Source organism: Anoplolepis gracilipes, chromosome 2 (assembly GCF_047496725.1).
Source record: "Anoplolepis gracilipes chromosome 2, ASM4749672v1, whole genome shotgun sequence".
NCBI classification, from domain to species: domain Eukaryota; kingdom Metazoa; phylum Arthropoda; class Insecta; order Hymenoptera; family Formicidae; genus Anoplolepis; species Anoplolepis gracilipes.
In genome coordinates, this window is record NC_132971.1 from 7,608,767 (window position 1) to 7,635,613 (window position 26,847).

At 36.7% G+C, this 26,847-nt stretch overlaps 1 protein-coding gene across 1 annotated transcript; it reads right to left on the bottom strand.

Moving 5' to 3' along the window:
• Positions 1-11,219: 11,219 nt before the first annotated feature.
• LOC140662754 (uncharacterized) lies at positions 11,220-24,551 on the bottom strand. Its single transcript, XM_072886378.1, is given in 19 exon segments — positions 11,220-11,896; positions 11,899-13,816; positions 14,405-14,601; positions 14,750-14,956; positions 15,047-15,208; positions 15,308-15,424; positions 15,593-15,736; positions 15,824-16,927; positions 17,001-17,149; positions 17,412-17,686; positions 17,956-18,198; positions 18,403-18,726; positions 18,873-19,149; positions 19,217-21,205; positions 21,278-21,514; positions 21,589-21,773; positions 22,069-22,335; positions 22,596-22,762; positions 24,345-24,551. Coding segments are annotated over 19 exon segments (8,391 nt in total). The 3' UTR covers positions 11,220-11,674.
• Positions 24,552-26,847: the final 2,296 nt, after the last annotated feature.

The following is a 26,847-nucleotide window of genomic DNA, read 5'->3' on the forward strand; positions in this document are numbered from 1 at the left end:
AAGAAAAAAAATTTAAGGGGATCCTAGAGTTGTTCTATAATACCGACCAAAATCAAACCTAATGACTATATATATACTTAATATAAAAGTTGCAATTTATACACATAAAATAAAATAAGTTTTCATTGTAAGAACTGCATGAAGGAATATTTATGAACTTTTAGAAATGAGTTTAGAAGCCTAGTAAAAACATTTTGCCGCACATTTTCTTCGACAAAATATTTTTTATCTAGACTTTTAAGCTTATATCTAAAAGTTCACTAATATACCTTCATGCAATTTATATCTGGACCTCATCTCACTTTATTGATACAAACTGCAAAACGTTTGTATCAAACAATTATTGTTACAATCTGGTTTTAAAAGCCAATAAAAAAATGTAATTACTTAACTTTTTTCTTTATCAACATAAGATTGCATAAGTTTCAAAAAAGGTTTCGGTGTATATTTTTATCGTGCAAAAGAATTTAATCATTCTATACAACTGATAAAAACATTTTAGTATAATAAAAATATTGATAATACAGGACGGTTTAGAATCCCCTTAAGTTTATAATGATGGTTTTCTGTATCCGAATTACTTAAGGAAAGAATTTGAGGCATCATAATATGAACACACATGTGTAATCAATAAAATAATATGATGTACAAAGAGAGACATGATATAAGATAATGTAATATACTACGTCTATCCTAGTAGAATGGTGCTCTTCTGACATCAGCTCGTTTTACATAAATATTCCACGCTCGAAACAATGGGATGCCATGGGTAGTATTTACCGAAATAACATGGAAGCGTAAGCGTTATGGACTCATCCATATAAACAGCCGTTGAATGGGCGTTTCTCAGCCAAACGTAAAGACAATAGGAGGCATGATCATATACTAAGCATGATGCCGCTTCTATAAGCTTTTTGTGTATGTATGTGCGCATTTTTACTACGTACGTACACATGTATGTACGTGTATACTGTATTGTTTTGAATAGTTCTCATAAATCTCCCTCTCTAATAAATTATTCAAACCGTTTCATTCACTTTTCCATTAAATCCTAGATTATTGTAAAAAATATTTATAGTATAATATTTTTAGCCTACAAAAAATTTAATTCAGAGGCATTAAATAAACGTAGAACTGAATTATTCTATTTACTTTTTAGTTTGAAAATTTAGTAAAGAGAGAAATTTGTGAGATAAAAATATAAATAATAATTGAATATAGATACATTATATATATTCAAACTTTATATATTTCATATTTCCATTTTTATTTAATAATTCTACAATAATTCCAGAGTTTGCACCGTACCCAAATACGCATTGTATTTTAAAAAATTATATTAATTATTTATACCATTTAATTAATATAATTGTTTAACTGGCAAAAGTTTTAAATTTATTGAAATTGGTTCGCGTTGAGCACGCATTTTATTCGGCAAAATTATTGTATATCGTATATGAAATTATCTAAAGTACGACACTGAGCATTGTGTTAATTAGGCTAATACGATTAACTGTGTCTTTATAGTTTATATATAATTATTTGCGTTCTTGAACGCATCGATATGTCTAACAGAATTATCGAATTTATATTGGTGGCATTATTAATGTAGCATAAAAATACATCGAAAATAATAAATGAAGAAATGACTGACATACTTATCAAAATAAATAGTAATAATTAATTACTGCCGTGCTCATATATACTCGTTGTTGTTCAAGACAATCATTTCGCGCGACGCGCCAAATTGTCGCGAGTGACGTGCGGTCAGCGCATGCGCGCGTCCCGCGCTGGCGCGCTGTCTGCGCGCCATATTTCGCGCGTCCGCGCGCCGCGGAACAGGCGCTGCGAAATCGTTCCGCGTAATTCGCGCCTTTTGCTCGACTAAAAAATTGATTATCGCGTTTAAATTGGTCTCCAAAGTGTCGCGGGTGATGTCGGACATCATCATAGTGTGTTAATTAACCTGGTAATGACTAATCGTGTTTTCGTAATCGCGTAATTGTCGGACGCCGTTCATTACGACGCAGTGCCTCTCATCTATCGTAAAACTATCGAATCGAAATCGATCGCGTGATTTACGTCGTGAAGTGAAATGACAACAGTAAACAGACAATAATTCCGGTATTGAAGTAAACCATAATAATAATTATATCTTGCCGTTTATGGAAAGTATGCGTCTCGCGACGTGCGAGATTTACTGCAAGCTACGAGTGATTTACGCATGCGCGCCATATTTTTGCCACTTTCTTTGCGCGGGAAACAGTCGTTATGAAATGTGTCTCTCCGCGTCGCACGCGCTTTTTTTATCGCTCGACAAAAATACATTTTGCCTGTGAATCGGTATCGAAAGTGTCGCGTGCAACACATCCTCGATGTCCGGTACAGCAGCAGTGCATTAATTAGCCATGCATAATCGCGATTGATCGCACAATTCACGTCGCACACGAAACGTGCCGAGTACAGTGAGTGAATAAACGATCGACCTCCACAGGCTGAATCAGTTAAGGTAAGTGATACTAATTACCCATTACGCGCGATATTCGAGTAGATATGTGAAGTACAATCACGTTGATTCGAAATCAAATGATCCGACGTTATTAGTCGAAAATGAACAGCAAAGCGATAACGTGAACTGTCGTTACGGTATTATGTAATTAATGCGCGCATTATTAACCACATTTTCTCGATTGCACGATGGTATGATTCGATCTCAAATTATGTCGAGATCATCGATATTTAATGGAATAATCCTTACAATGATCCTATAATAATAATCTGTTTTATTAAACTTCAAAGTACATATTTTTATTAATAATATATAATAATGTATATATACAAATAATGTAACTGTATATAATTTTTGTATAATTTATTATGCCTTTAAAAATAATATTTTTTAAAATGTTAACGTTTATATATAAAATAATAGAAAATAATAGGAAAAGTATTATGTGTGTTTATTTTATTAAAAAAAGATATGTATATATATAATCTGAGAAAATGACTTAATGACTATCTACATATTATATGTATAATTATTAATAACTTAATGACTATATATTATATGTATAATTACAAGTAACTCTCAAACGTTTTGACAACGATATGTCATTTCATCTGTGGTTACAATTTCTACTCATACCGCGACTTAATAGACTTGAAACTATATTGTTTTAAATAGAAATAGACGCCAATGAAACAGATGATGGCAAAAATGCTGCACCGGAGTTCTCAGTAAGTACTCAATTTATTTTATTATTTGCGATGATTTATTTTACTGTTTAGAATTTTTCGATAAAATTGAAATATTTTGCATTCCAAAAAAAAATAAGTTTCATAATGCTGCAAACCTGTGTTAAATAGAAATTAATATAATAAGCAAAATGAAATCGTTTTTACTAATTTTGTTTATTTAAATAAATTTAAAAAATGCAAATGTAAAAACATAAAATATTTACAGTTTATTATAAAGATAACAGAAGAACGTGACAAATATATAAATATAATTTTATCACTATAGTATTTTCAAATTACGTATCTAAACAATGCATAGTATTTATGTATATCATAATATTATAATATCATAATATTTATATATAAAGGTTAATAATTTTCTTATTGGCAACAGCACAGAAGAGTTTACATTAAATAAATTTATAAATAATTTTTTTCAATAATTTAAATTTCTGCATATTACGTCAAACAATTTACACTAAAGTTTTGATGTTGTAACTTTAAGCGGTTGCCTCGGTCCTTTGCCTTATAATTGCAACAAATATTTAACATTTAACATATTGCCATTCTCGCACTATATAAAATAATTTTAGCAATTCAATTTTCCATGAAATAAAATAAAATAAATCACAAATATTTTGATATTAAAAAATCAAGTTAATTAAATTCTCATATTCTTAATATACAAATGTATATTTTTTACATTTTATTATTACACCCTAAATTAATTATTTTTAATTGCAAATCATTTATTCAGTTTTGCATTCTGTGAAGAATGAATATCAATTACACAAAAAATATATTGTACGAAACTACACTGTAGTGCAATTATTGGCAATTTTATTACGTGTCAATATTGTCATTAGAAACGATTCGGAAATTTATGGTAGAAATATTCAAAACAATATACATACACACACACACACACACACACACACACACACACACACACACACACACACACACACACACACACACACACACACACACACACACACACACACACACACACACACACACACACACACACACACACACACACACACACACACACATATATATATATATATTGCTTTAAATATTTCTACTATAGAATTCTCTTTAATAAAATTTGTAAATCAAAAAATAAATGAAATAACTCGAAAAATTGATTAGCGAAAAAAATTTTGCGATAGAAATATTCAAAGTGAAATATATGTACCTATATATATTTTTTATATTTGCAGGTGTACTTATTAATGTACAGCTAATTGTAAGCTATATCTCGATACTTTTATTATTTTACATCAAATATGAACGATTATGATATCGCGATTGCTGATATTAATTTAATATATTGACTTTGAATTAGCATAAATTATTAATGATCGAAAATGTATGTATATATATATATATATATATTTTGTGCAATAATTAATTGGATAGTTCCAATTATACTATTTATTTTATAAACTACTTTTAAAAATTATTTTTTTTAAAAATTTAATTCATAATATATTTTGCTTACAATTTATTTTGCAACTGAAAAATGTTATATGAAATGTAATATAAAATGTAATATAAAAAATTTTCATATAAAAGAGGTACACATTATATAAAATGTAGACTCTAGGACATTTTTTTTCAGTAGAAGGCATTCGTTTTTTCATTGCATCTGGGAGAAAGAACTTCAAGCACAATGGTCTACGTAATTAAGGGTCAAAAGTTTTTAGCTTCGTTAATTACGCGAACAGTTTAAATGATGCTATTATCATTCCAGAAATACTGCTAGCAAAACGCTATGCAAAATATAATTTTATTTCTTTTTCACCAGGACATTTATTTTAATAATTTTCAATAAACTTTAATAAAAAAAGTGTTAATTTATTAATAATATTTATGTTATTAATTGCTATGTTTTACTTTGACAAGAATTAAAAATAGATTAAATATATTATTAAATTTTTTTTAAATTTATTTATTTGTTACATAATTCTACAAAATAAGAATTAATATTTCTCAACAGATAAACTAGTCACTCGATACCTCGAATACTATGAGACTCAGACGGTTCGTTGCATTAACAGCAGATGGCACCGTCTGTGTATATAGTTGTTGATCTTGTTTTATAATTTATAATTTAATTAATTTAATATATAGAAAATCAAAGAATATATTTATAAAATAGAAGATATAGAAACAATTTAATCGGCTATTTTAAAAATTAGTATAAATTAACATCATAAATCACATACCATAAAACTAAGCAATAGTATTAATCTCACACCCGCACTCATTGATAATTAAATAAATTATTTATAAAATATCATTAATATCAATAATCTCTATTTTAAAGACAAATTATAAATTTAGTCGCTGCAATATTTAACGTGTGATTAAAAAATTAAAAAATTTAACAAAAAACATTTATATTTACTTATTAAAATCATGATTCGCAAAAATTCACAAAATTTTAACAGTCCTTAAAAAATCCTTAAAAAAACTTGGTTTTAATAAAATTGGCTTACATTCGAATTCAAAATTTGAAAAATAAGTTTGCGGCACAATTGTCGTACTGATTGTGAGTAATACTTCGACAAGAAAGACTCAGTGAAATAGTTCCTTTGTCTTGTAGCAAAACAAGAATCAACACAAGCGGTCGCGTATGGTATTGTCGAGCTCGTTGACCCCGTCGACTAACCGAGCATAAGTTCCGCCGTTTTCCTTTTCCGATCCCGTGTGTCGACGATCTTGCTTCTTCTCCTTCGACGAGACGGAGGAGAGTTATGGGTAGGTTATAGTTTTACGAGACCGGACCGCGATGACGATTGCCGGCAGACCGGCGGGACGAAGAGGGCCGCAGCCTTCGCATTCGGACCATTAGTCCGGCATGGCAATTCGTCAAATCGGGAGAAATGTAGTATCAATAACGTACCGCAGCTGCCGCTACCGAAGCATGCATTTCCCTGACGCGCAAATTGCCGGCGCCGATGCCTTTTCGAACAGACGAGAGCGACAATCGTTTCCGATTTCTTACTACCCCCCCTGTTCCTCCTCTCCTCCTTTCGCTTCTTTTAAGCGTCTTTTTACCCCAACGTCGGATGCTTTCCCGAAGGCACGCTTTTTTTCCGCCCGCCAATCCGCCAATTCACTTCCGCCGGCGCGAAGTCGGTACTAATGATAGATCATTTTCTATAAATGGATTTATAATCCGCGCTTTCTCGATCCCCCGATGAATTCTCTCTCGGGGGGATAAAAATAGAAGTTTTCGCGTCGCGCGATTACGAGATGCTGTTTGTCACGTCGTCGTTTTGAAGCGAGAATTATATGGCACTCCAAAACATTTATCGCATCGATCTTTTTTCATTTTCTTAGACATCTTTGGCAAGAGCAAATTGCATTTCTATTAACATGTATGTACTAACGATTACGAATCGACTCGCGTTCCTGATGAATCAGAACTCTTCCGGTTTTCTCTCTCGTAACTGACCTCGCGTCGGCGTCAATTTGCCGCGGTTTCCATTCTCTAAACCGAATTCGACGATCCGAATTCCAGAGTCGGCCTGTGTGTGATGTGTTTGCGGATAAATCCTCGTCCCTCCCCCGCTGTGCCTGTGCCACCCTGTGCCTCTGTCCCTTTCGTCCTTCTGCTGCTGATTCTTCTCCTTTTCCTCTCGCTTCCTCGCAGCATTCGGCGCTAAATAATAAATACGAGAGGGTTCTTCGGAAATACCCCGAGGGTGCCATTAGCGGGGTACAGGCCCGCGCCCTCGGACTTACCCTCTCACACACTTTGAGACCCGTCCCTGTGTTTCTCTCTCTCCCCCGGTCTTCTTCGGCTTCCACGACCCGAAACGCGAGTCTAATACACTTAGAGACGAGACGCGCGGCGCGTCTATGGAAAAAGGGCGAGGGTCCCAGCGATCGCTTTATGGAGACAGCCACCTTTCTTTCTTCTCTTTTCCTTTTCTTTTCTTTCCTTTTTTGATACTCGCTGGGCGGGCGTCGAATCAATGACTGGCTTGAAATTTATGAAAAGGATCGAAAGATCATCCCGTTTTTTAAAGATAGTAACGGAGGGAGAGAGTAACTGAGGGCGATAGAAACGCGCTAATGTTTGGGATATTAATGGGGGGTTGCTTCTCGTATCTTGCGCGGCATAAATTATCACACAACGAGTCTTCGTGGTATGAGTCAATCAAATTCAGTTAAAGGCGCCTGTAAGTTTGTAAACGGTCGAGATTTTTTTTTGTGGTTTGAACGAATATCACATTTCGGGATTGAAACGGATAAATGAAGCCCAATGAATTCTATTTATATTGTCGCGCTATTTTTTTGTTTACGATTAAATCGTTACACAAAACGAGCCTTTCCTGTTATTCGATATTTTTTTCGCTCATACTAGAATATCGTTTTGAAAGCAGGTAATCACGATATTCGTTACCACTGAATCGGTTAAATTCCAAAAACCCGCCCTCTCGATTAAACGGACGCGGCCATCGATCTCTCGATATCACGATAAAGAGGAAAGCCGCGTTACCGAATAGAAAACTTTCAATCAGCGCGGAGACCCTTTTTTGGATCTTTTTCTTCGGGCCAGATCAACTCCCAGAATTCGATGCAAGGAAACATTGTGAAACGACTCGCCCGTCTCCGGAAATCTGTACAGGACTTCCGGTAAATCTAATAGAGCTCGCTTGGAAAACGTCCACCGTTTGCTCTAACCGGTGAAACGGTTAATCGAGGCCATTGCGGACAACAGAGGTTCTCAAATTCTTCCTTCTGGATTTAAATTTATATGCTGCGCCATAAAACGGAATTGTGGAATTATCAAATTTTTTCGATCTCTCACTCGTCATCGACTCACAGGATATATACGTAATGTTTGTGATATCGATCAGTAATATTTAAATATTTTTAAAAAATTGTCAAAATGTTTAACGACAAAAGTAATTGTACAAGGATAGATTTTTCAAATATATATGTATAAAATAATTCACAATTTATATTTGTGTTATAAAACATTATATTATTTGACATATAGTAAAAAATAAATTGTTTTTTTCTTCGTCAAAAATTTAATTTTTTACAAGTGTTTACAAATTAATTGACATATCAAAAATTATGCAATATGTACGTACCTCTCTCTCTCTCTCCCTCTCTCTCTCTCTCTCTCTCTCTCTCTTTCCCTCTGTCTCTTTGCTACTTTAGAAATATAATTAAATACATTTAAATTATTGTGCTATGTCATTTTTTAATAAAGCACACCATCTTTCTTAATATAATTTTTATAACAGTTCCTCGCGGTCGCAGCGCGGTTTCTTCTTCCAATTCAAAGTGCATTCAAACTGCAACTGCGATAGACGCACGCAGCAACCCTGGAAACGCGAGGCGACGCGAGGGGTAAGTATCAATAATTGAGCACCATGGGGGTGGCTTCGCTCGGCCATTTAGCGGTCGAACGAGGGGACGATCCGCGGCGGGTGCCTATGGTACGGGGATATCGGTGGATGTATCGCACGGCGAGGCCTGCTATCGACATGTCGACGATGCCAGACCGGAGCTGTATATTCTACGATATAGGAAACTATCCTAGCCGCGATCATGATACGCGAAAATACCATCTGTCATTCGGGGATGCGTGCCGGGTCCTGCTTTCCCTCCCGTCCCGCCGGGATTTTCGACCCCGCCACCCTCTACCCCGGTCGCCACCCTCTCGATTCGTGACCCTCGATTTTTTCGCATTCATCGGGCGACTTTCTCGTAACGAAAATAGGTAACGTGTAGTCAACAAAAAGTCAATCCGTAAATTACAATAATAACACAGTAATAAGTAGAGGAAAAAATTAATAAGAAACATTCGTGTGTGCATGTGTGTTATTTTACATTATTTTTGATTAAGAGAATTCATGACCTAAAACCACATTATACATATGTTGTTTGTATTCTTCATGATGCATTCAATTTACTGCTGTTTATTGAATTTTCTACTGACCTTGTTTATTATCAGAGCAAATTAACGTGATCCACTTTGGCGACACATACCAGATAATTGCGTTGGAAATATATGTCGGCATTTTCGAAATCGAGTTAGAGAGGTGGATGCCATTAAGCTCTGGAAAATGTTTTCTTAAATAGCATGACCGTAAGACCCAGTTAATCCGGATTCCGGAACAATGCGGGATTTGAAACAATTGGCTGCAAACGAACGAGTATCGGGAGACCGGGTCGCTGCCCGGCAGCCGTGAATAATCATGACCCATAGTCGGATTCACTTTTCAATTAAAGGTCCCGATTTGCATTCGACTCCACTGCCGTTGATCGGAACGCGCGACCGAACTGGAAGGGTCGACGACCGGCCGCGCCATCGAAAGTAGCGAATAACGAGAATGGCGATAAATCGATTGAACGTGTCAAACAATATGTCCTTATCGTAGCTCGAGTATTCCCGAATATTGCCGCGCGGTATTCATTATCATTAACTTGGCGTTTTTATATCTGCGTATAAACACACATATATATTTTAAAATATAAATATACAAAAATAGAAAATAGAAAATATACATAAAGAATATATAAAAATTATTTATCTTAATAAGCAGCATTTAATTGAAAAGAATCTCTCTCGACATGTTTTATTTAAGTCATATTATTTTATTGATTGACTAGCATATTATTTTTATTATTTTATATAATTACATATTATTATTACAAAATTAATGTTAACTACTTGAGTTTCAAATAAAATAATTGGATTATTTTCCTGTATTTTTTTCATAATAATAAAAATACAATATCATATATATTGTAATATTCTGAGATTTCATAAATTTATATATAAAATAAACGATATATAGTGCAATTAAAAAAAGTTTTATAAAATAATTTTATTAATATGTGGCAAAAATAAAGAAACTTATATGATCTTCCCATAAGAACGAATTATACGAACAGAATTTGACTTTACCACAGCGTCTCGCCTTCGCGTTTTAACCCCCATTAGTGACCCAGACCGCAATACGAAGGTCTCGGGCGACAACCTAATGTTATGTAAAAATACCCACTGCGCCCGGTGTGTATATTAATGCCGAAGAAGAACGAAGCGGATGAGTGAGGGCGCGGGAGAGGAAAGACATCGAACCAGATGTTCCGACCAAAATATCTAAATAAATCCAGCTCGCCCTTAAAATCCCAGAGTCGAATAAGTAATAACATCTACGGCTGTGTCCCATCCTTCTATCTCCTTTTTTCTCTCTCTCTCTCTCTCTCTTTCTCTCTCTGTCTCTCTCTCTTTTTCTCTCTTTTGCTCTCTCGCTCTCTTTCTCTCTTGTCTGTCTTGCCTGTTTCGCTTGCATAAGCGAGCACGTCCGATTTCGAGACTTTAATTGGCCGGAGGGAATTCCACCGCGTAGCCTTACTTTACGAGCAAACTTTCGAGAGATATTTTGAACCGGGCCGAAGGGGCAGAAGGGAACCCGTTGCATACACTCTTTTTTCGGTTACACGGTAAGTCGGCGAGATTGAGTCAGCAGAGAGCGACCGCACGCTTTTGAAAGATTTGACTTTTATCGCGCGAATACATACGAGATGCTACACTTTATATAAGTCCTTGCGACAACATACTTTGCATAGTACTTTTTTATTTTCTTCATTTTTTTATTTCAGCCCAATACTTTGCGGTGAATCAATATACATATTCTATTAAGAATTACATAAAAATTATGATAGTACCTTAATTACTTTATTGCAATAGTAAGAGATTTTCAGACTATTCCGGATGCAAATAAATTAAATCTAGCTGGATGAAGATGAGAATAATGTTATCAGGAAAAAGGAAAAAATAAAGAGATGGGAAAGAGAGTTTTTCTTTTATTACTTTTAGTTTGAAAAATATTTAACGATTTTTCACGTTATAATTAATACGAATTACTGTAATTTAATAATGGATCAAGATGCAACATTCACATATCGAAGTCTCTCAACTTTTCATACGATCCGTTAATCTAATTATTGGAAGGCAGAGCCATTAACTGCACTGCAGCGGTGGTCTTTGCATAGACGGATTAACGCGAACGGCAGTGCAAACACGCGACGACACCGAGTTCATCCCGGCTAGAACGATTTACGAGGTTTCACAGGCTTGTCTGGCGCGTAGATACGGCGAATGTGTCAATTACGATAACGTGCATCGACGATTTATCTGATTTATCCGATGAAATTATTTAGACGCTCATTGGCAATTATCGCATCGCGATTCAATCTGAAAGCGCAACGCGGTACAACACGACATCGCGAAATATTCTTCTCGCACGGATTCATTACCCTACTTTGTTGCAGTTCTCAAGCTGCTCGATTTTTTCCCATATTACATCACGTTTTTAGAGTTAACAAAAAAAAAAAAAAAAAAAAAAAAAAAATAAATAATTATTCACGCCAAAACATTAAGTACTTTTGTCGCTCAAAAACTTCGATTACTCTTTCGATTTTGTTTCGTTACCTTCCCTCGTTTCCCGTATATTTCGTTTTGCTGAACACGAAATAATCTTTGCAACTCGCGAGAGCCGACTTGCACGAGAAACTTTCCGCGCACGGGACTGGACTTCGAGATCTTGCTTGCTAAATTATCCGCGGGAAAATCGACAACTTCTTCTCCTGAGGTTTTCAAGCGAAACCTTTTCCGGCTCGCGAGACTCGTCAATTCGAGTCGCGAGTCCGCTTTTTAAAGGGGCCATACTCGAGGTACGTTCCCGCGGGATATCGATACGCGTCGCCATCTCTTCTGAGAATATTCGAGACGAAGTGAAAGGTCGAGTTCTCATAATCGTCGTAATATCGATGCGGCCAGACCGGCGGTCGCAGGCCGGCTTCGCTGTAGATCAGTCGATCGTCGAGCTCTGGATCATTGCGAGATCGTGATATTTCGCGGAGCTTACGATTGTAATTTTTCAGTACGAAAGGCACTTTAAATTCCGCAACGCCGTTCGATCTTTTGTTATTCCTCGGCCGACGAAGAATTCGAGCTTTGAGAGAAATTTTCGGATCTGCTCGTAAATCTTTCGGATTCGCTCGTTTCATTTTTGAACGAATTCTGCGCGAAAAACTATCATCGTCGTCGATTATTCTTAATACAGGTGAATTATTAAAGATGTCGTTTCTCCTTTTGCGATGTTTCATTCGCCGAAATTCGCCACTGTTTAAATAAGCATTTGGTTCAATTTCGACATTTCTGATGTTTGATATAGGTGTTTCCTTTCCTATTAAACGAATACGTGATAAAGCACGATCGTCATAATACGGCGAACTTTTTATTACCGGCAGCAACTTCCATTCGACGACGTCATTCGACCATTTATTATTTCTTAATCTTGGAAGCTCCAAATTATTTTCGGGATCTAGGTCATCCGGTATGTCTAACTTAGCTATATATTTTTCCCTTAATTTATTTTTAGAAAAATTATTATCATTATCATCATCGTGAAATAAGTCGATCAGCCTCCAATCTGCGACGTCGTAAATTCTCTTTTCTCGTCCTTGTCTCAGATTTTTTAGCTCGATTTCGGGATCCATTTCCTCGCTTCGGTAGTTTGTCGCTCGATTTAATTTTACAGCGTTATCATCCGCTTCTTTTTCCGCTGCCAAAACTTTCTGTCGCTCCTTCGAGACCCCAATGTTCGTGTCGCTCGTCAAGTTTACGAAGCTTGTACTTCCCTTCGTTCTGTCAATTTTTGTCTCGCGATTTATAGCGCAAAGTTTTCCCTTAACCTGGTTATTGGCTCTCGCGTTTATAACTAACTTTTCTCTAGTGCTGACTTCCGTAGTCGCTGTATCAATTGCAGCATCGGTTTTGTTGTCCGCGAAAACATTGATCTTACGTTCAGCCAATCTTAACTTATCCGCATCATTCATATTGTTGTTATCGTTGTTATTATAACTTGCTCTCGAAATTTTACTTGACTCATCACTACTGGCCTCGGACATTGAATGAGACTTATCGAAACGATCTATGCTTCTGAGGGTTGACGGCTCAGGAATGATGTCCTCTCGCTTCGTTCTGGAACTCGTCTCATCGATCGGTTTATGTTTATCTCCTTCCACCAATTTCTCGAAACGTTGCTTCTCTCTTTTCGTGCCATTCCTCATGTCTTTGCCAAAGGCAACTTCCTCCAGTTGTTTCTCGTTCTCCTTTCTCCAAGCTTCCCGCTTGTTGAGAAGTATCACTTCGTCCTCCAAACGATTCTTCCCCTTTATTGGTAACAAATCGAGCATCCTATCATTTTCGGTCGTCATGTTTTTCTTATCGGCCAATTCCCGTTTCCTCTTCTTTTTCCCTGTCAATTTCGCATCGAGGAGATCGAACGAATCGTAAATCATTGGCTCTTCGTAGCCTAAATAGAGAGAATTTCTTCCTTCGCGACTTGCGCGCTTCTGTCGTGACTTTCTGTATCCTGGTCGCGATGATCCTGTGCGACTTTGATGCTTGCGATGCTTTCGATGTTTTCCCTTTGCTTTCCTGTCATTTTTGTTTTTCTTATAATTGTGAAACTTTTGGCGCTTTATTTTGCGACATCGCTTCGATGGGACTTCAAGACTGCGCGTTTCTCTGCGATGAGTGTGACCTAGAAATTTTAAAGTATGTAGCAGAAGATAAATTTTTTATTAATTCTCTGGAGGAAAATATATAAAGAGCAAAAATACGACAAAGTTACTGGATGAAATAGTTTGATCACGCCAGTATCAGAAAATAATATGCGAAATAATCTGAGCGAATATTTCGCCGTGCATTTTCGGACGAGATATTACGTGGATATAATTACACGATTTTAAAAGTTTGGTCGAGGTCGTCCGTTTTTTTTTTATCGATTTAACGCGGAAATAGTTTATTCGCCATGGTATTTAGACCGAAAATATTTCCGATATAACTAATTTTCCGATACCGGTAGTTGAAGAAACATCATTCGGTAACGTTTATTTATTTTCCACTGAAATTTTAATATTTATTCTTAAGTGCGCATTAAAAGGCGAAATAATCGATTGTATTATTATTATTTTAGAAGACATTCTACAATTGATAAATTGTATTATTTTAGAAGACATTGTACAATTGATAAATCGAGAAATGTATCGCGAGAGACATGACGTACCATCTTGATGCTGCCTATCTGCCACTTTGGGTGCGATGTTGTTGAACCGAAAAAAATTATGCGTATCGATTGGCAAAGAGAATGCATCTTTTGTCATCAAATAGCTTGCATTAGTGACATTGGGCATTGCGCTCTGATACTGTAGAATATTTCCGATTCCAGCTCTAGCTGCTCCAATGGACGCAAGTTTTCTTTTCCTTTCTTGCTCTTCGATATATTCCAAAAGTAGATTTAATTGCCGAATCTAAATAATTGTAAAATTTTTTCTAATATTATTTTCTATTATTCCTGTAATATCTTTCCTTTTATATAAACTTATTATTTATTAGTCACTATTCTTAGTCAAATATTAATCAGCAAATAACAATATTAACTTTTTAACAAAGTCTTACCAAATAATCGTAGACTGCCTGGACCTTTGTTTTCTCTTTTGCTGTCAAAACATTATATTCCTTTACTAGAGCATCCAATATTTTCACTTTTTTCTGTAAATCATTTATATCTTCTCCCTCGGAAATGTTATGAAACAGGAATTTGCGTCCCGGAATGATTTCCTGCACCGGAATAATTTCCTCGCGGATCAAATGCAACGATGGTACCTGGTTTAGAAATTAATACTTATTATTAATCAAGAAAAGTGTGACATACGATATAATTGTAATAGAGAATTTAAATATTATGAGATATACCTCTTCCAACGGTTCCTCCTCTCGATCCGTTTCTAGCATCCATCCTAAAAATTCTCGCATATCTGGCGATAAGGAAACGCAGGTTTTTCTCTGGACTTCGTCCAGAATTAATCTACCAAGAAGATCTTTAACTCTGTTCATCATTATTTCCGTATGATTCGTCTAAATTGTATTAATTTAAAAAATATAATAATTCAAAATTATCAAAATTTTTTTACAGAGAATATAATCAAATTTTTCAAATTAAATAATAGTGATTACTTGATCGTCATCAAGGCCTTGGCGATAAATATTACTCGCCGCTACTATGTCTTTAGTTTTATAATTACGTTGAAGTCCAGGAGCAAAGACGTTTTTTAATTGATCATTGTTTTGAATCTACACGAGACATGGGCGCCAATTATTTTTTTATTATTATACATTTTTAATTATTATCAATGATTTTTGTAATAAAAATGTAAACTGCCTATATTAAATATTTTTTTAAATTTTTATTACGCAAAAAAATGTTAGCTTTAATATCGCGTGATACGATTCTTTACTTACCTGTTCGAATATCTGCTCGACGATTTTTCCAGCTAGCTCGCCATGAAGAGCGACGTCCATCTGCGACTCGTCGTCGATGTTGTCGGCTGTGAGGAGCAGCTTAATTTCCTTTCTCCGTGTGTTGCCCTCTTCCGGCTTCACTGTCTGAAAAATCATTCTTAATTTTTTTCTCTTTTTTAATCCAGTCGAGCGATCTACTACGCGACGATCACCAATCGCTTTTTCACTCACACTCTGATCCTCCACATTCTCGTAAAGCACTTTTTCATTCGGTGCCTCCTCATTCACTTTCGTACGAAGCAGACCTCGCTCGGCTGTTTTACTCTTCTGGGTTCTAATGCGTCCAGTCAAAGAAGACGCTTCAGCTTTGCTCTTCTTCTTTGACTTCAAATCGTCTCGATTAGCGTTTCTCGACACGTCGGACCGATGCGTGTGATGTTTCCTGTTTCTCGAAGACGAATATGAACTATTCTTCTTTGCGTGTTTTTCCGAGGACTGCTTGTTCTTCTTATTTTTCTTTCCAAAATTTTCTTTATTTCTCGAATCGATTCGAGGACTCAGCGAGTATCGGTCGAAGTCTTGTACGTCATTATTCAAATTTGTGTCCGCGTATCCATTATATGCATCAGCGGATTGATCTTCGAGAATATTCGAAAGCTGAAAATGATCACTCAGACTTTTGTCCGCCTCGTCAAAATCACCTTGACTCACGTCGTCATAAAACGTGCGATATGAAGCAGCTGCTCTTCTGACTCTCGTTGCTTGATTATCTACGTATTTTTGTTCGGCAGCTTCAAGATCCTCATCGCCATCCACAATATAAATCGAATTCGTCAAAATCGGCTCTTGAATCTTTTTATTAGCACTCCGCTCGGATGTATCATGATGAACGTTAAATACATTGATCAAGTCCGCAGTTATGTTATCATACCAATCATGTGAGATCGATGAATTATCACGGAAAATTCTCGAGGGATTATAAAGTTTAGAATTTATATTGATTGTATTTTTCATATCTGATTTATTATCCTGATCGTGAGTTTTATTCGAGTCAGAAATTATTGCTTCGTCTACAGCCTTCAGTCCTCTGCCAAGCCTGACTTTTACATTATCATCAAAATCATCGTGCCAATCCAAAGACTCGACAAATGATTCGTGCAAGTCTTGCGAACTAATCGCAGCTTGTTTCTCCGAATTCAAATTTCGTTTCAGTATTTTACGGGTCTCGGACTCGATGTACTTTTGATTTTCGTATGGAGACCTAAAATCTGTGTTGATCTCTGACCCTCCTATCGCACTTTTTTCGGGAGACGGATTATTTTCATCTTGAACAATCTATATATGGGTATATTATATTTTCGATTGTAAAGAGATTAATTATATTGTGACTAATAATAATCACACGTACTTGAAATACACCTGACTCAGTAGATGTACTGACGGAAAATATTCTCGGTGAATTTTTTTTCGTAGAACTACTCTGTTCGAGGTCGTCTTTAAACATGTCATCTGTGACTTTAATCGAGAGATATTTGCTCGTGGCAGTATGATTTAAACCTGCAACTGTCGAGACAACATTTATAAAATTCACAATATATTATATCATCTATTATATTATATATGATATATTATATCATTGTATAAAAATTATAAAAATAACGCAACAAATTAAAAATCATAAACGCAAGATGTTAAAAAAGTTACAAAAAGTAAAACTGCAATTAAAAAATAAAAATCAATATAAAATATTCAAACACTATACGAATAGATACAATTAAAATAAAATAAGAGATACTTGATAATTGCACTCAATATTTACTTGTCCAGGATGCATTGGACAATTGGAATCTTCTTTGTTCAACGTCGTTTTGACTCGAGCCGAAGAATCTATCATTCAATGGCTGTAATTGAGAGGGATTTGTGTCGAGTTTATTATCCGATTCATAGCGCAGTCTTTGATCACCTCTGAGGCGGAGTCCGCTCTTTAATTCACCGTCGGGCCAATCGTACACATTCTTTAATTCCTCGTATAGAGGCTCGACATTATTCGGATATCTTCGATCGTTCCCTTGATAATAATAACGATCTTCTGGTCTATATGAAGTAAATTATTAGACAATTTCAAGACTTGCAAATATCCACATTTTTAATAAATAAAGATTTTATTTATAAATTCTTTTCAATCCATTTAATAATTGACTGTGAATATTTTAAATATAAACAGGAATAATTTTATTTCTAATTTAAAAATATGACTATAATTCAAAATAATTTTTTTGCAATTTTTTTGAAAATGTATATCAGATTAATTAATTACATTAAAGCTGATGTTAATTTTAAATATATACGATTAAAAATGATACCGTTCGTTTTCAAAGTCTTCATAAAAATCTTCCCAAGCCTCTAACTCTCTGCTTTGCTCTAGAATTTTGATAGGCTGAATGTCTAATAAGACATTTTCGATAACATCCGGATTTTCGTCTACGCGTGCATTAGATATAATTTCTAAAGGTTCATTTAAATTAATTTTCTTTCTACGATTATCGTTTAGTGCCACTTCTGAATCTTTCGGCAACGTCATTCTGTTCTCAAATGATTGGTCTAACCTATCAGACGTCTATTTTTTGGTCATTTGGATCAATAATATATCACATAGCACGCGCATTATTTTACTCATGAGACTATATATTTTTCATATAGTATTTAAATAAAAAAATTTCTTGAAATATATATATATATATTTATTATTATTGATAACAAAATTACGACAAAATATTACCATGTATAGCTCACAAATAAATTCAATTTACCATTTCGATTTTAAATCTGTCGAGCCTTCTTGATAAACATTATTCGTAAAATCTTCGCTTTGACGAATTTTTCCCGAGTTTTCCTCAGTCAGTTGTCTTTCTTTACTGAACGCATCTCCGAGACTTGATTTTGACGCAGCAGATAGCCTCTTGTCCTTCTGATCAGTTTTTAAAGTCTTATTCTTACGTTCGCCAAGATTGACGATAATTTGCTCTTTTGGCTCTTTCTTCTGTGTTTTCTCACGTTCTCGCTTCATCATTGCTTCGGCGTTCTCGTTCTTTTTCTTCCCTAAACCACCTGGTTTATGTGTTGTTTTATGTGTGCTGTCTGCAGGTTTTTGAAAAATTAGTACACAATCAATTTTACAAATTTTTATTACGACTTTCGTTATATATTTTATTTAACTTTTACTATATTTTAATTTTATTATTATTACGTTTATATATTTTTACCACGTTTTATCTCCGACCTTTCATCTCTGATCAAAAGTTTCTCATTTTTATTCTGAATCTCCTGCTCGTTTATTGGCACATCATGCTCTTGTTCTTCGTTATTGTCGTCATAATCATAATATTCAATCATATCCAACATACTACGTCGTTTTCTCCCGTAATCGCTAGTCTTTCCCTTGTTCTTCTTTTCAAGCTTTTGCTTAATTAACATATCGACTTTGGCCTTCACAGGATCGATCCGTTGCCTAGATGAAGTACGTTTTTCTCTTTCGCTTTCCATTGCTCTATCATTATCTGTAAACGCATTACATCACTTTTGCATTTACGTTACTTTTGCTATAAAAATCTCATCAATTTATACCTTCCATTACATCCTCTTCACTATCATTATAATCCTCTTTAACTCTTTCGACATTTTCATACTCTTCATTATTTTCTTCTTTTTCATCGTGATTTACTACCACTTCTTTTCCAACCTCCACATTCTCTGGTGCATTATTGGATTCAAGATTCTCAAAGGAATATGTAGATCGTTTGTAACGAGCATGGTGATTTGCGTCGGACATCTGAGGATTAAAATTATTTTGCACCGCAAAATTTTCTTCAACGTTATCGTCGCGTTTGACTCTAATTAAAACTTTTCTGGAATCTGCAGAATTAATTATTTCATTTTGCTGCCAATCCTCGTCCGTAATATTCTTGATATGACTGTCAATCGCGGAATTGAAAATTGATTCCGTACTCTTTATCAAAGAATCTTCAGTTTCGATGTCGACAGAACCTGTAGAAATCCATAATAATCTCCTGCGTAAATGATTATCGGACTCGTGATGTTCGCGAGCCTCCGTTATAGTTTGCGTACCCTCCTTTACATTCATAGTCTCATTTCCGTTTGACCCGACAACACGAATATCGATTCTATCGATATCTGAATTTCCATTCGATTTATTTGCACTGTTATTCGTCGCACTTAGAGATGGAACCATCTGTTGCTGCTTTCGCAAATCGTTGTCTACAGTCATCGAAGCGAGATCCTCGCGTCGATTTTTCGGTATTATCGATTCACCGATCGCGGACGGGTTTACACTGGCGACTTCCAGTTTCCTCGTCGCATCGATAACGAGATCAATCGAGCTCGAAGAGTCTTCTCTTGCATTTGCATCCGTTGACTCATCGGCATCGTTCGTTCTCGTCTGCTCCGCCAACGTCCCGTCTTTTCTCATTCGTCCCAACAATCTCGCCTCTGCCTTCTGCTTTTGATACAGACGCTCTCGGGGCTCAAAGACCTTGATCACGCCGGGTATCAGCTCGCGGTTTTCCTTCCGCGTCCCGTCCGTCTCGATCTCTTCTCTTTTTGTAGCCGCCATTGTCTCGACGTGGATTCTCCGCGATTCATTTGCTACCGTGTCGATGCCATGCGACATATTTCCCTCGGGAAACTCCTCTCTCGCGTCCTTCGATTGTCCGTCACCTGTACCGAGTTCCGATTTTTTCCGCGCTGATAATTTTTCCTCGTCGCTTTGCCTATTTCTCGCGAACTTCTGAGCGTCATTGTCGTTTGTTGAAATACGTATCAAATCTGCGGATATATTCGACGCAGCAAAGTCCTTTCCAAAATCGAGCGAAATAATGTGCTCCTTCTCTGTATAATCAATATTTTTTGTTGTCCTTTCAGTTAGAGAATGTTGATCACATTTTTTCGAATTTATTTTTGGACCTTTATTTACGGCAATATGTTCTGGTGAATGCGTTTGAAGATTGATTTTTACAAAAAAGAGTGATGTATTGTCGATGGAATAATTGTTTAAATTAGGTTGTGTAATCGAAAAATATCTCAGTCCAGAAATATTTGCTCCGTTAGATACTGATGAAGTAATCGTTAAATTAATAAAACGATGGTTTAAAGAAGAGCCTTTTTCTAAAGAATACTGCGAGTCGGAAATGTTCATCTTATTTAAAGTTCCCGTTAAACTTCTGTCGTTATTAAAATAAGCAGAATACAATCGCGCGACGTTTCCTTTGGTTTTTTGCATCCTGGTTACATTTCCAAGAGCGTCTTTAATTATCTGACCTTCCCGATAGCTTTTATTTTCAGGAATATCCTTTTGACTATTTAAATCTGTGATAAAGCTTCTTCGACTGCGTTTAGCGCGATCATATTCTTTCGAGTTTCGTTTTCCAAGATATAATTCCTGAAATTCTACTCCTTGAGAAATTCTCGAGTCATTTTCATCTTCACTGCCTAAATTGTTAGCCCTCTTAATCCTCCATATTGTATTTTTATACGGATATTCATCTCTCTCGAAATCAAATATTTCGGCTGCCGATCTCGGATGGTCCCAACTAGATTCTTTTAAAAAAATTGATCGAGGTAAAGATAACACAATAATAAAATTATCAATACTAAGAATAATTATATTACCTCTCGCGAATACATTTTCCTTCTTATTGTTTGTCGTCAACTTATTTTTTAAATCTAACACAGTCTTCTTCAAAGACTCCAATGTCAACGGTGTATTTTGAGACTTCCTGTTCTTAATTGGCGGAGATTTTTGCAAAACGCTAAAATCATCTGGATGCATTGAATCGTATAATGACACGATTTCTAATTGATTTCCCGTGTCGTCGACACGTAGCTTTTCTCCGTTTTTATTCACGCCTAAGAGATCATATCTTTTTATGCTATTCAAAATTAAGTTAATAATTTTAACGTTTGAATTGTCTCAATAATACCAGGATTAGTGAGAATTTCACGAGCAGAGTTGTAATCACGAAGCCATGTACTCTCGTCGTTAGTCACTTTGGGATTCTCATTAAAATTCGACCAGTCGTCCGAGGAATGGAGATCCTTCTTTCTAGCCCAATCTTTCAGTGGCTGATCGGCTATCGCTCCTCTTTCGTAGACGCTTCTATCTAACCTACACTCAAGAGTGGAACGAATTTCTTTCTATCTGTCGCGAAAGACATGTGCTGGCTGTTAAAAAATTCGTTGAGCATAAAAAATGTGAATGAATAATTCAAATCGCGAATTAAATTCAGCGACTTACAAATTGTGCCAATTTTATTATCAGAATTTAAAAAAAAATTTTAATATAATTATTTTGATAATGCTAAAATATTAGTTTATCAATTATAAATATTTTTTTAATGTATTACACAATGTAATTTGATTTTATTAATTAAACAATATATTAGTATCGTTCCATCGCTTACGTGCCAGGAGATCGATAAAAAATGTTGAAATCAGCGTCATCAGCCTCTCTCTTAAATGTCATGTCGTTATCCAGATAGACTCTCTGAGGAATCTCGTGAGTACTTTCCTCCCCGTATTTCTTCTTCTGCAGCATCCACATTTTTTCATAATTCTGATCGAAGCCTCTCTTGCCGCGTAACCTATTTCTATAACCGATATCAGTCAACTCTAGGACATTTTCTGCGTTGACGGATACCGTAGGGTGCCAATTTGTATAGGCCAGCGAACTGGACCAGAAATATGCGCGTTAAATCATTCAATAAAAGTCAGAATGTTTCTGTCGCTATCGAATGAAAAAATATAGATAGACTTATTGGGAATATAATAGAATTATTGGGAATTTTACCGATTGAAATACATGTTTTTTTCTAAATTTAGCAATTAAAAATTTTATAAAAATTGTAAATTAAAACTGATCGTTCGAATTTATTTTATTTTTTATTCACATTTATACTTTTTCACTCATTATAAAATAACAAACTCTTACTTATCTAGCTGATCGTGAGTTATATGATTAGCATGACGGGTAGCGTGATCTATCCACTTCAAATCGTTCTGCGCTTTGAGAACATCCTCCAGAAATCTATTTAGAGCCGCGCTTTTCTTGTCGCTGATCGTAGCGGATTCATTCGCGATGCGATGTCGAATGTCAACCTATGTTCAAACGGCAATCTCAACGTCGAACGGTTTTATTGACGTATCAATGTTTTTATTCGTTTTCACCGAGCATTAGTTAGAACATCCGCGTATTTAAATTAAATTAAAATATCTCAGAGAAAGATAGAGAGAGAGAGAGAGAGAGAGAGAGAGAGAGAGAGAGAGAGAAAATTAACACTTGCACAAGCTGCGAAGGGGTTTACAGCGCGTTCTGCAGCGACATTCCTGTCGCGAAGACAGCGGAATGTCCTGTCGCTGACAATTCCTTTCTGCCAGCCCCGCCGGCACGTTAGCGCGTTATAATAATACCGGGCGTTCCGTATATAACGCATCCCGTATATGTACTATTTCGCTCCGTCCTTTTTCCGACGCGAGCGCACAGGCCAAGACAATAGTCCCTACATCTGGGAGCCGCGGGCGGCACGATGGGACGCGGTGTTATTAAAAATTCACTCCCTCCCCCTGGAGCGGCTGAAGTGGCCTCTGGCAATCTGCATCTCATTCCCGTCGGGCCCTTGTGCCATCAGGTGGCTGGCAGCTAGGAAAGGCACGGAGGAAAAGGGGTGGAAAACTCGAGCGAGTGTCGCGACGCGAGACGGTCCCGCAGTTTCGCGGCGGGACGCGACGTCGCGCCCGGTCGGTTTTCGCCGAATAAAAAAAGAATCTTACACTCAATTATACGCGGCATTTAACTAAATAAAGACTCGCTGTCTTCCCTCTCATCTACGGCCTCCCTTTCAACCTCCCCCGTCCCTAAACTCTGTACGGCCTAGAATTCCTTTTATTAAACTGCCACGCGATAATGAATCGTTTTTGTTGGTTAAACGACGTTTTCAATTTTAATTTAAAATGCATTAGTTTTATATTACTGCATATTGTAAACGCCTGTAATAAGCAATATGATATATACGATATAGTGGTAGGAGTTGAAATATTTCTTAAGAAATATTATAATTTTTCTTTTTCTCATATGTAAGAATTATATCTTATTTCTTATATAATGATTTCGTTTACGTTCCAAGTGTTTTTGCACTAATCAATATCGCAATCCCGTTTACGAGCTCCTTTTCCTAGGTTCTCCATCAATCGGCTTTTGCGGGAGTCGGGCAAACCAAAAGTACGGCGGGCATAATCAATCACGAAGCGTTCTCGGCCGCAATACGCGGCCGAAGAGAGGAACGGTAGACGACAGTTCGCATAGTTCCGAAACGGGAACGGTAATATCGCTGGCCTGAGGCGACCAACCCTTTGTCATTTTGTCATCTGACAATTCGTAAGAACCGGAAAGCCACGTGTCGAGAGAGATGCTTCGCGGACCGTCGCGTCTTTACGCGTGTCTCTCGCCGATAGAAATTAACACCTGAGATATTAAAACACGCTGGAAAACAAAGATCTGTCGTCACGCGTCGCTCTCGGCCGACCCGATATCATTTCCGTTATCATTTACGTACACTCGCCCCAGAAATGCTTCTTCGAGAGGATTACGTGTATCACATTCGAATAGAAAAAAGCAGTTTTGTATTAATTTTCGTACGATATCGAAATCCTTTAATTACGTAAATGTATTTTGAATTCTTACCTTATTATTTCCACGCTGTTGTGAAGAGGTGGTGGATTTTTTCAAATTCTTAATCGAATCAGACTTCTCTTTTGTATACGACATTTTGCTTCCGTTGTGTTTATTAATTTCCGCCGAGTTCAGGGTAGAAATTATGACAAACATGATGTAAAGCAAAAAGCACATTCGAAGTAGTGAGGGAAAAGATGATCTGGTTATTCGTTTCATGCTGTAAAGCATTACAAATTAATATGTTATCGTAAAATTATCTTTAGTATTAAATCCTTTATGTTTGAAATGATCCAATCCATAATATTCACATTTAAATAAGTTATTAACGTATTATTGATTAATTAATTCAATTCTAATTTAAACTAATAAATATAAAAAATGCTTTAAAAAATCTGGTTGGAGACTTAAGTGGAAATATCGGCGATCAATTGTTCAACAATTTACACAAGTCGAAGAAATGGGGCAAGCCGAATTTAATTTAGTGAGCGCGTGCAAGAGAGAGAAAGAGAAAGAGAGAGAGAGAGAGAGAGAGTTCGTCACTTCATAAATTTGTTCGCGAATTGCGCACGCGTATATGTATGTGGCGCCCGGAGTATGTAACGGGCTATTAAGTCGCGATCTCGGGAAGACATTAATTTCACGGCCGCGCATAACTTTCCTGTCACAATTTGCATTCGGCCTGGGCCTCTCCTTGGAACGCGCGGCGGGAAATTAAAAACGTCCGATCGTAAAGCCTCGAAAAAGAGGTAAAATATCACCGCCCTTCGCATTCTGAATCGTAATCAGCCGCGAGAGCTCTGCGTCTCGTTCGACCCCTTCGCCCGAAGCACGTGAGAGAGAAATCCTTCTTGCGTAATCGGAAAATTCGGCGGAAAAATTTGCCGCGACGATTATATCTGCGTGCTCGCCCCGCGATATCTTATATCAAGGGAATAAACGATCTTCGAGAGAATTAATTTCTGCTTGTCAGCGCATTCATGCGTCCCAACATAGTAATTAATCACTCAAAAAGAGATATTAATCGCACGCGATTGCCGGAGACAATCACTCGAGTGTCTTCATTTTCATTCGTACCCGATAATTCGTGCCGTTCGCAAGCTCCCCTCGTCTCTCTGGAACAAAAACCGCGAAGAATCGCCATTCAGCAGAAGCGAAAGGAATAAAGACTTAAGCGATCGTTTCGTCCTTCGGTGATCGCACGAATGTGAAGGGGAAACCGGGGAAAGATTTCCGAGGAGGGTCGCTCGCTCGCCGTAATTTCTCCCGATAGAATGCGAGTCTGAGAGAGCCATCGTATTCGTTATAGGGCAAAACGGTAGGAGAATCGGTTATTTTTGTCGTTTCGTCGAGGAGAGATCGCGAATAAAGGAACGGGCTAACGAAAAAACAACGAAGGTTGGCGCCCGGGAAAGGATGGAGGAAGCGGGCGGAAGGCAAGAGCGGCGATATAATGTACCGCATAAGAGCGCCATTAGGTTATTAAAAACAGTGGTCGCTAGATGCGAATAATGAACCAGCTGGCTGGTGGCTACCGAGGGGCGCGACAAAGGCGGAAAATTAGCCCTGATAACTTCACGTTTGAATGCGAGAGAGGTTCGGGAGGAGGGAAGGGGGGGGGAGTGAGAGGGAGGACGAAAGGAGGGAAAACGAAGCTCGCTGGTAATCTCGACTCGCCTTTTCCTGTGATGACGGGCTTGTTCCCATTCGTTCTTTCCCGTTGGCTGTGTGTTTGCGAAGACATCACGACGAAGACGTCTCGATTTCCTCGAGCGTGACGCTCGTGCGATTTTCCACGAAGGAAAGCGATACCTCCTTTGGAATTAGTCTCGATGATCTTTGGTTTCCTCTCATTGCCAGACAAAACAGGAGAGTGAAGAGAGAAAAGTTCAAAGAAGGATATATGTTGTATGCATTTGTATGCGATATTATATTTAATCTTGATTAGATAGATATTTATTATAGATAATTATTGTTCTTGAATTGTCAAGCACTTGCACATATCTCTATCTTTGAAAAATATAAATAAATATTGTATATATTTAGCTATCTTTAATATTTCTCATCTAGACTTGCTTATATATATATATATATATATATATATATATTACTAAAATTTCTAGATTAAACATTCACGAATTTTATTGCAATTTTTAAATGTAATTCGAAGCGAAGGTTTGATGAAAGCGATATCATACGAATCAGAGCAGAGATTGACACGTCGCTTATCGGTTACGATCGCGGCTATTATTTTCCTCAAATTTACCTGGTATTTCGCGGCTATACGAGCGCTGGATTAGCAACTCGTTTTCGCACGCGCACTCATGCGCGCGTCATCGGCGATAACGTTCGCGAAAACGATCTATGTCACGCTGTGCCGGTTGAATTGCGCCCGCGTTTGACGTCTCGCATAACAAATTTCGATCGAGCGCCGATTGTTTTCGCATCGATTATCGATTTCAATAAAAGCGCGTATCTTCCCGCGGCTCGCAATTCGCAATTTCCATCAGTTTTT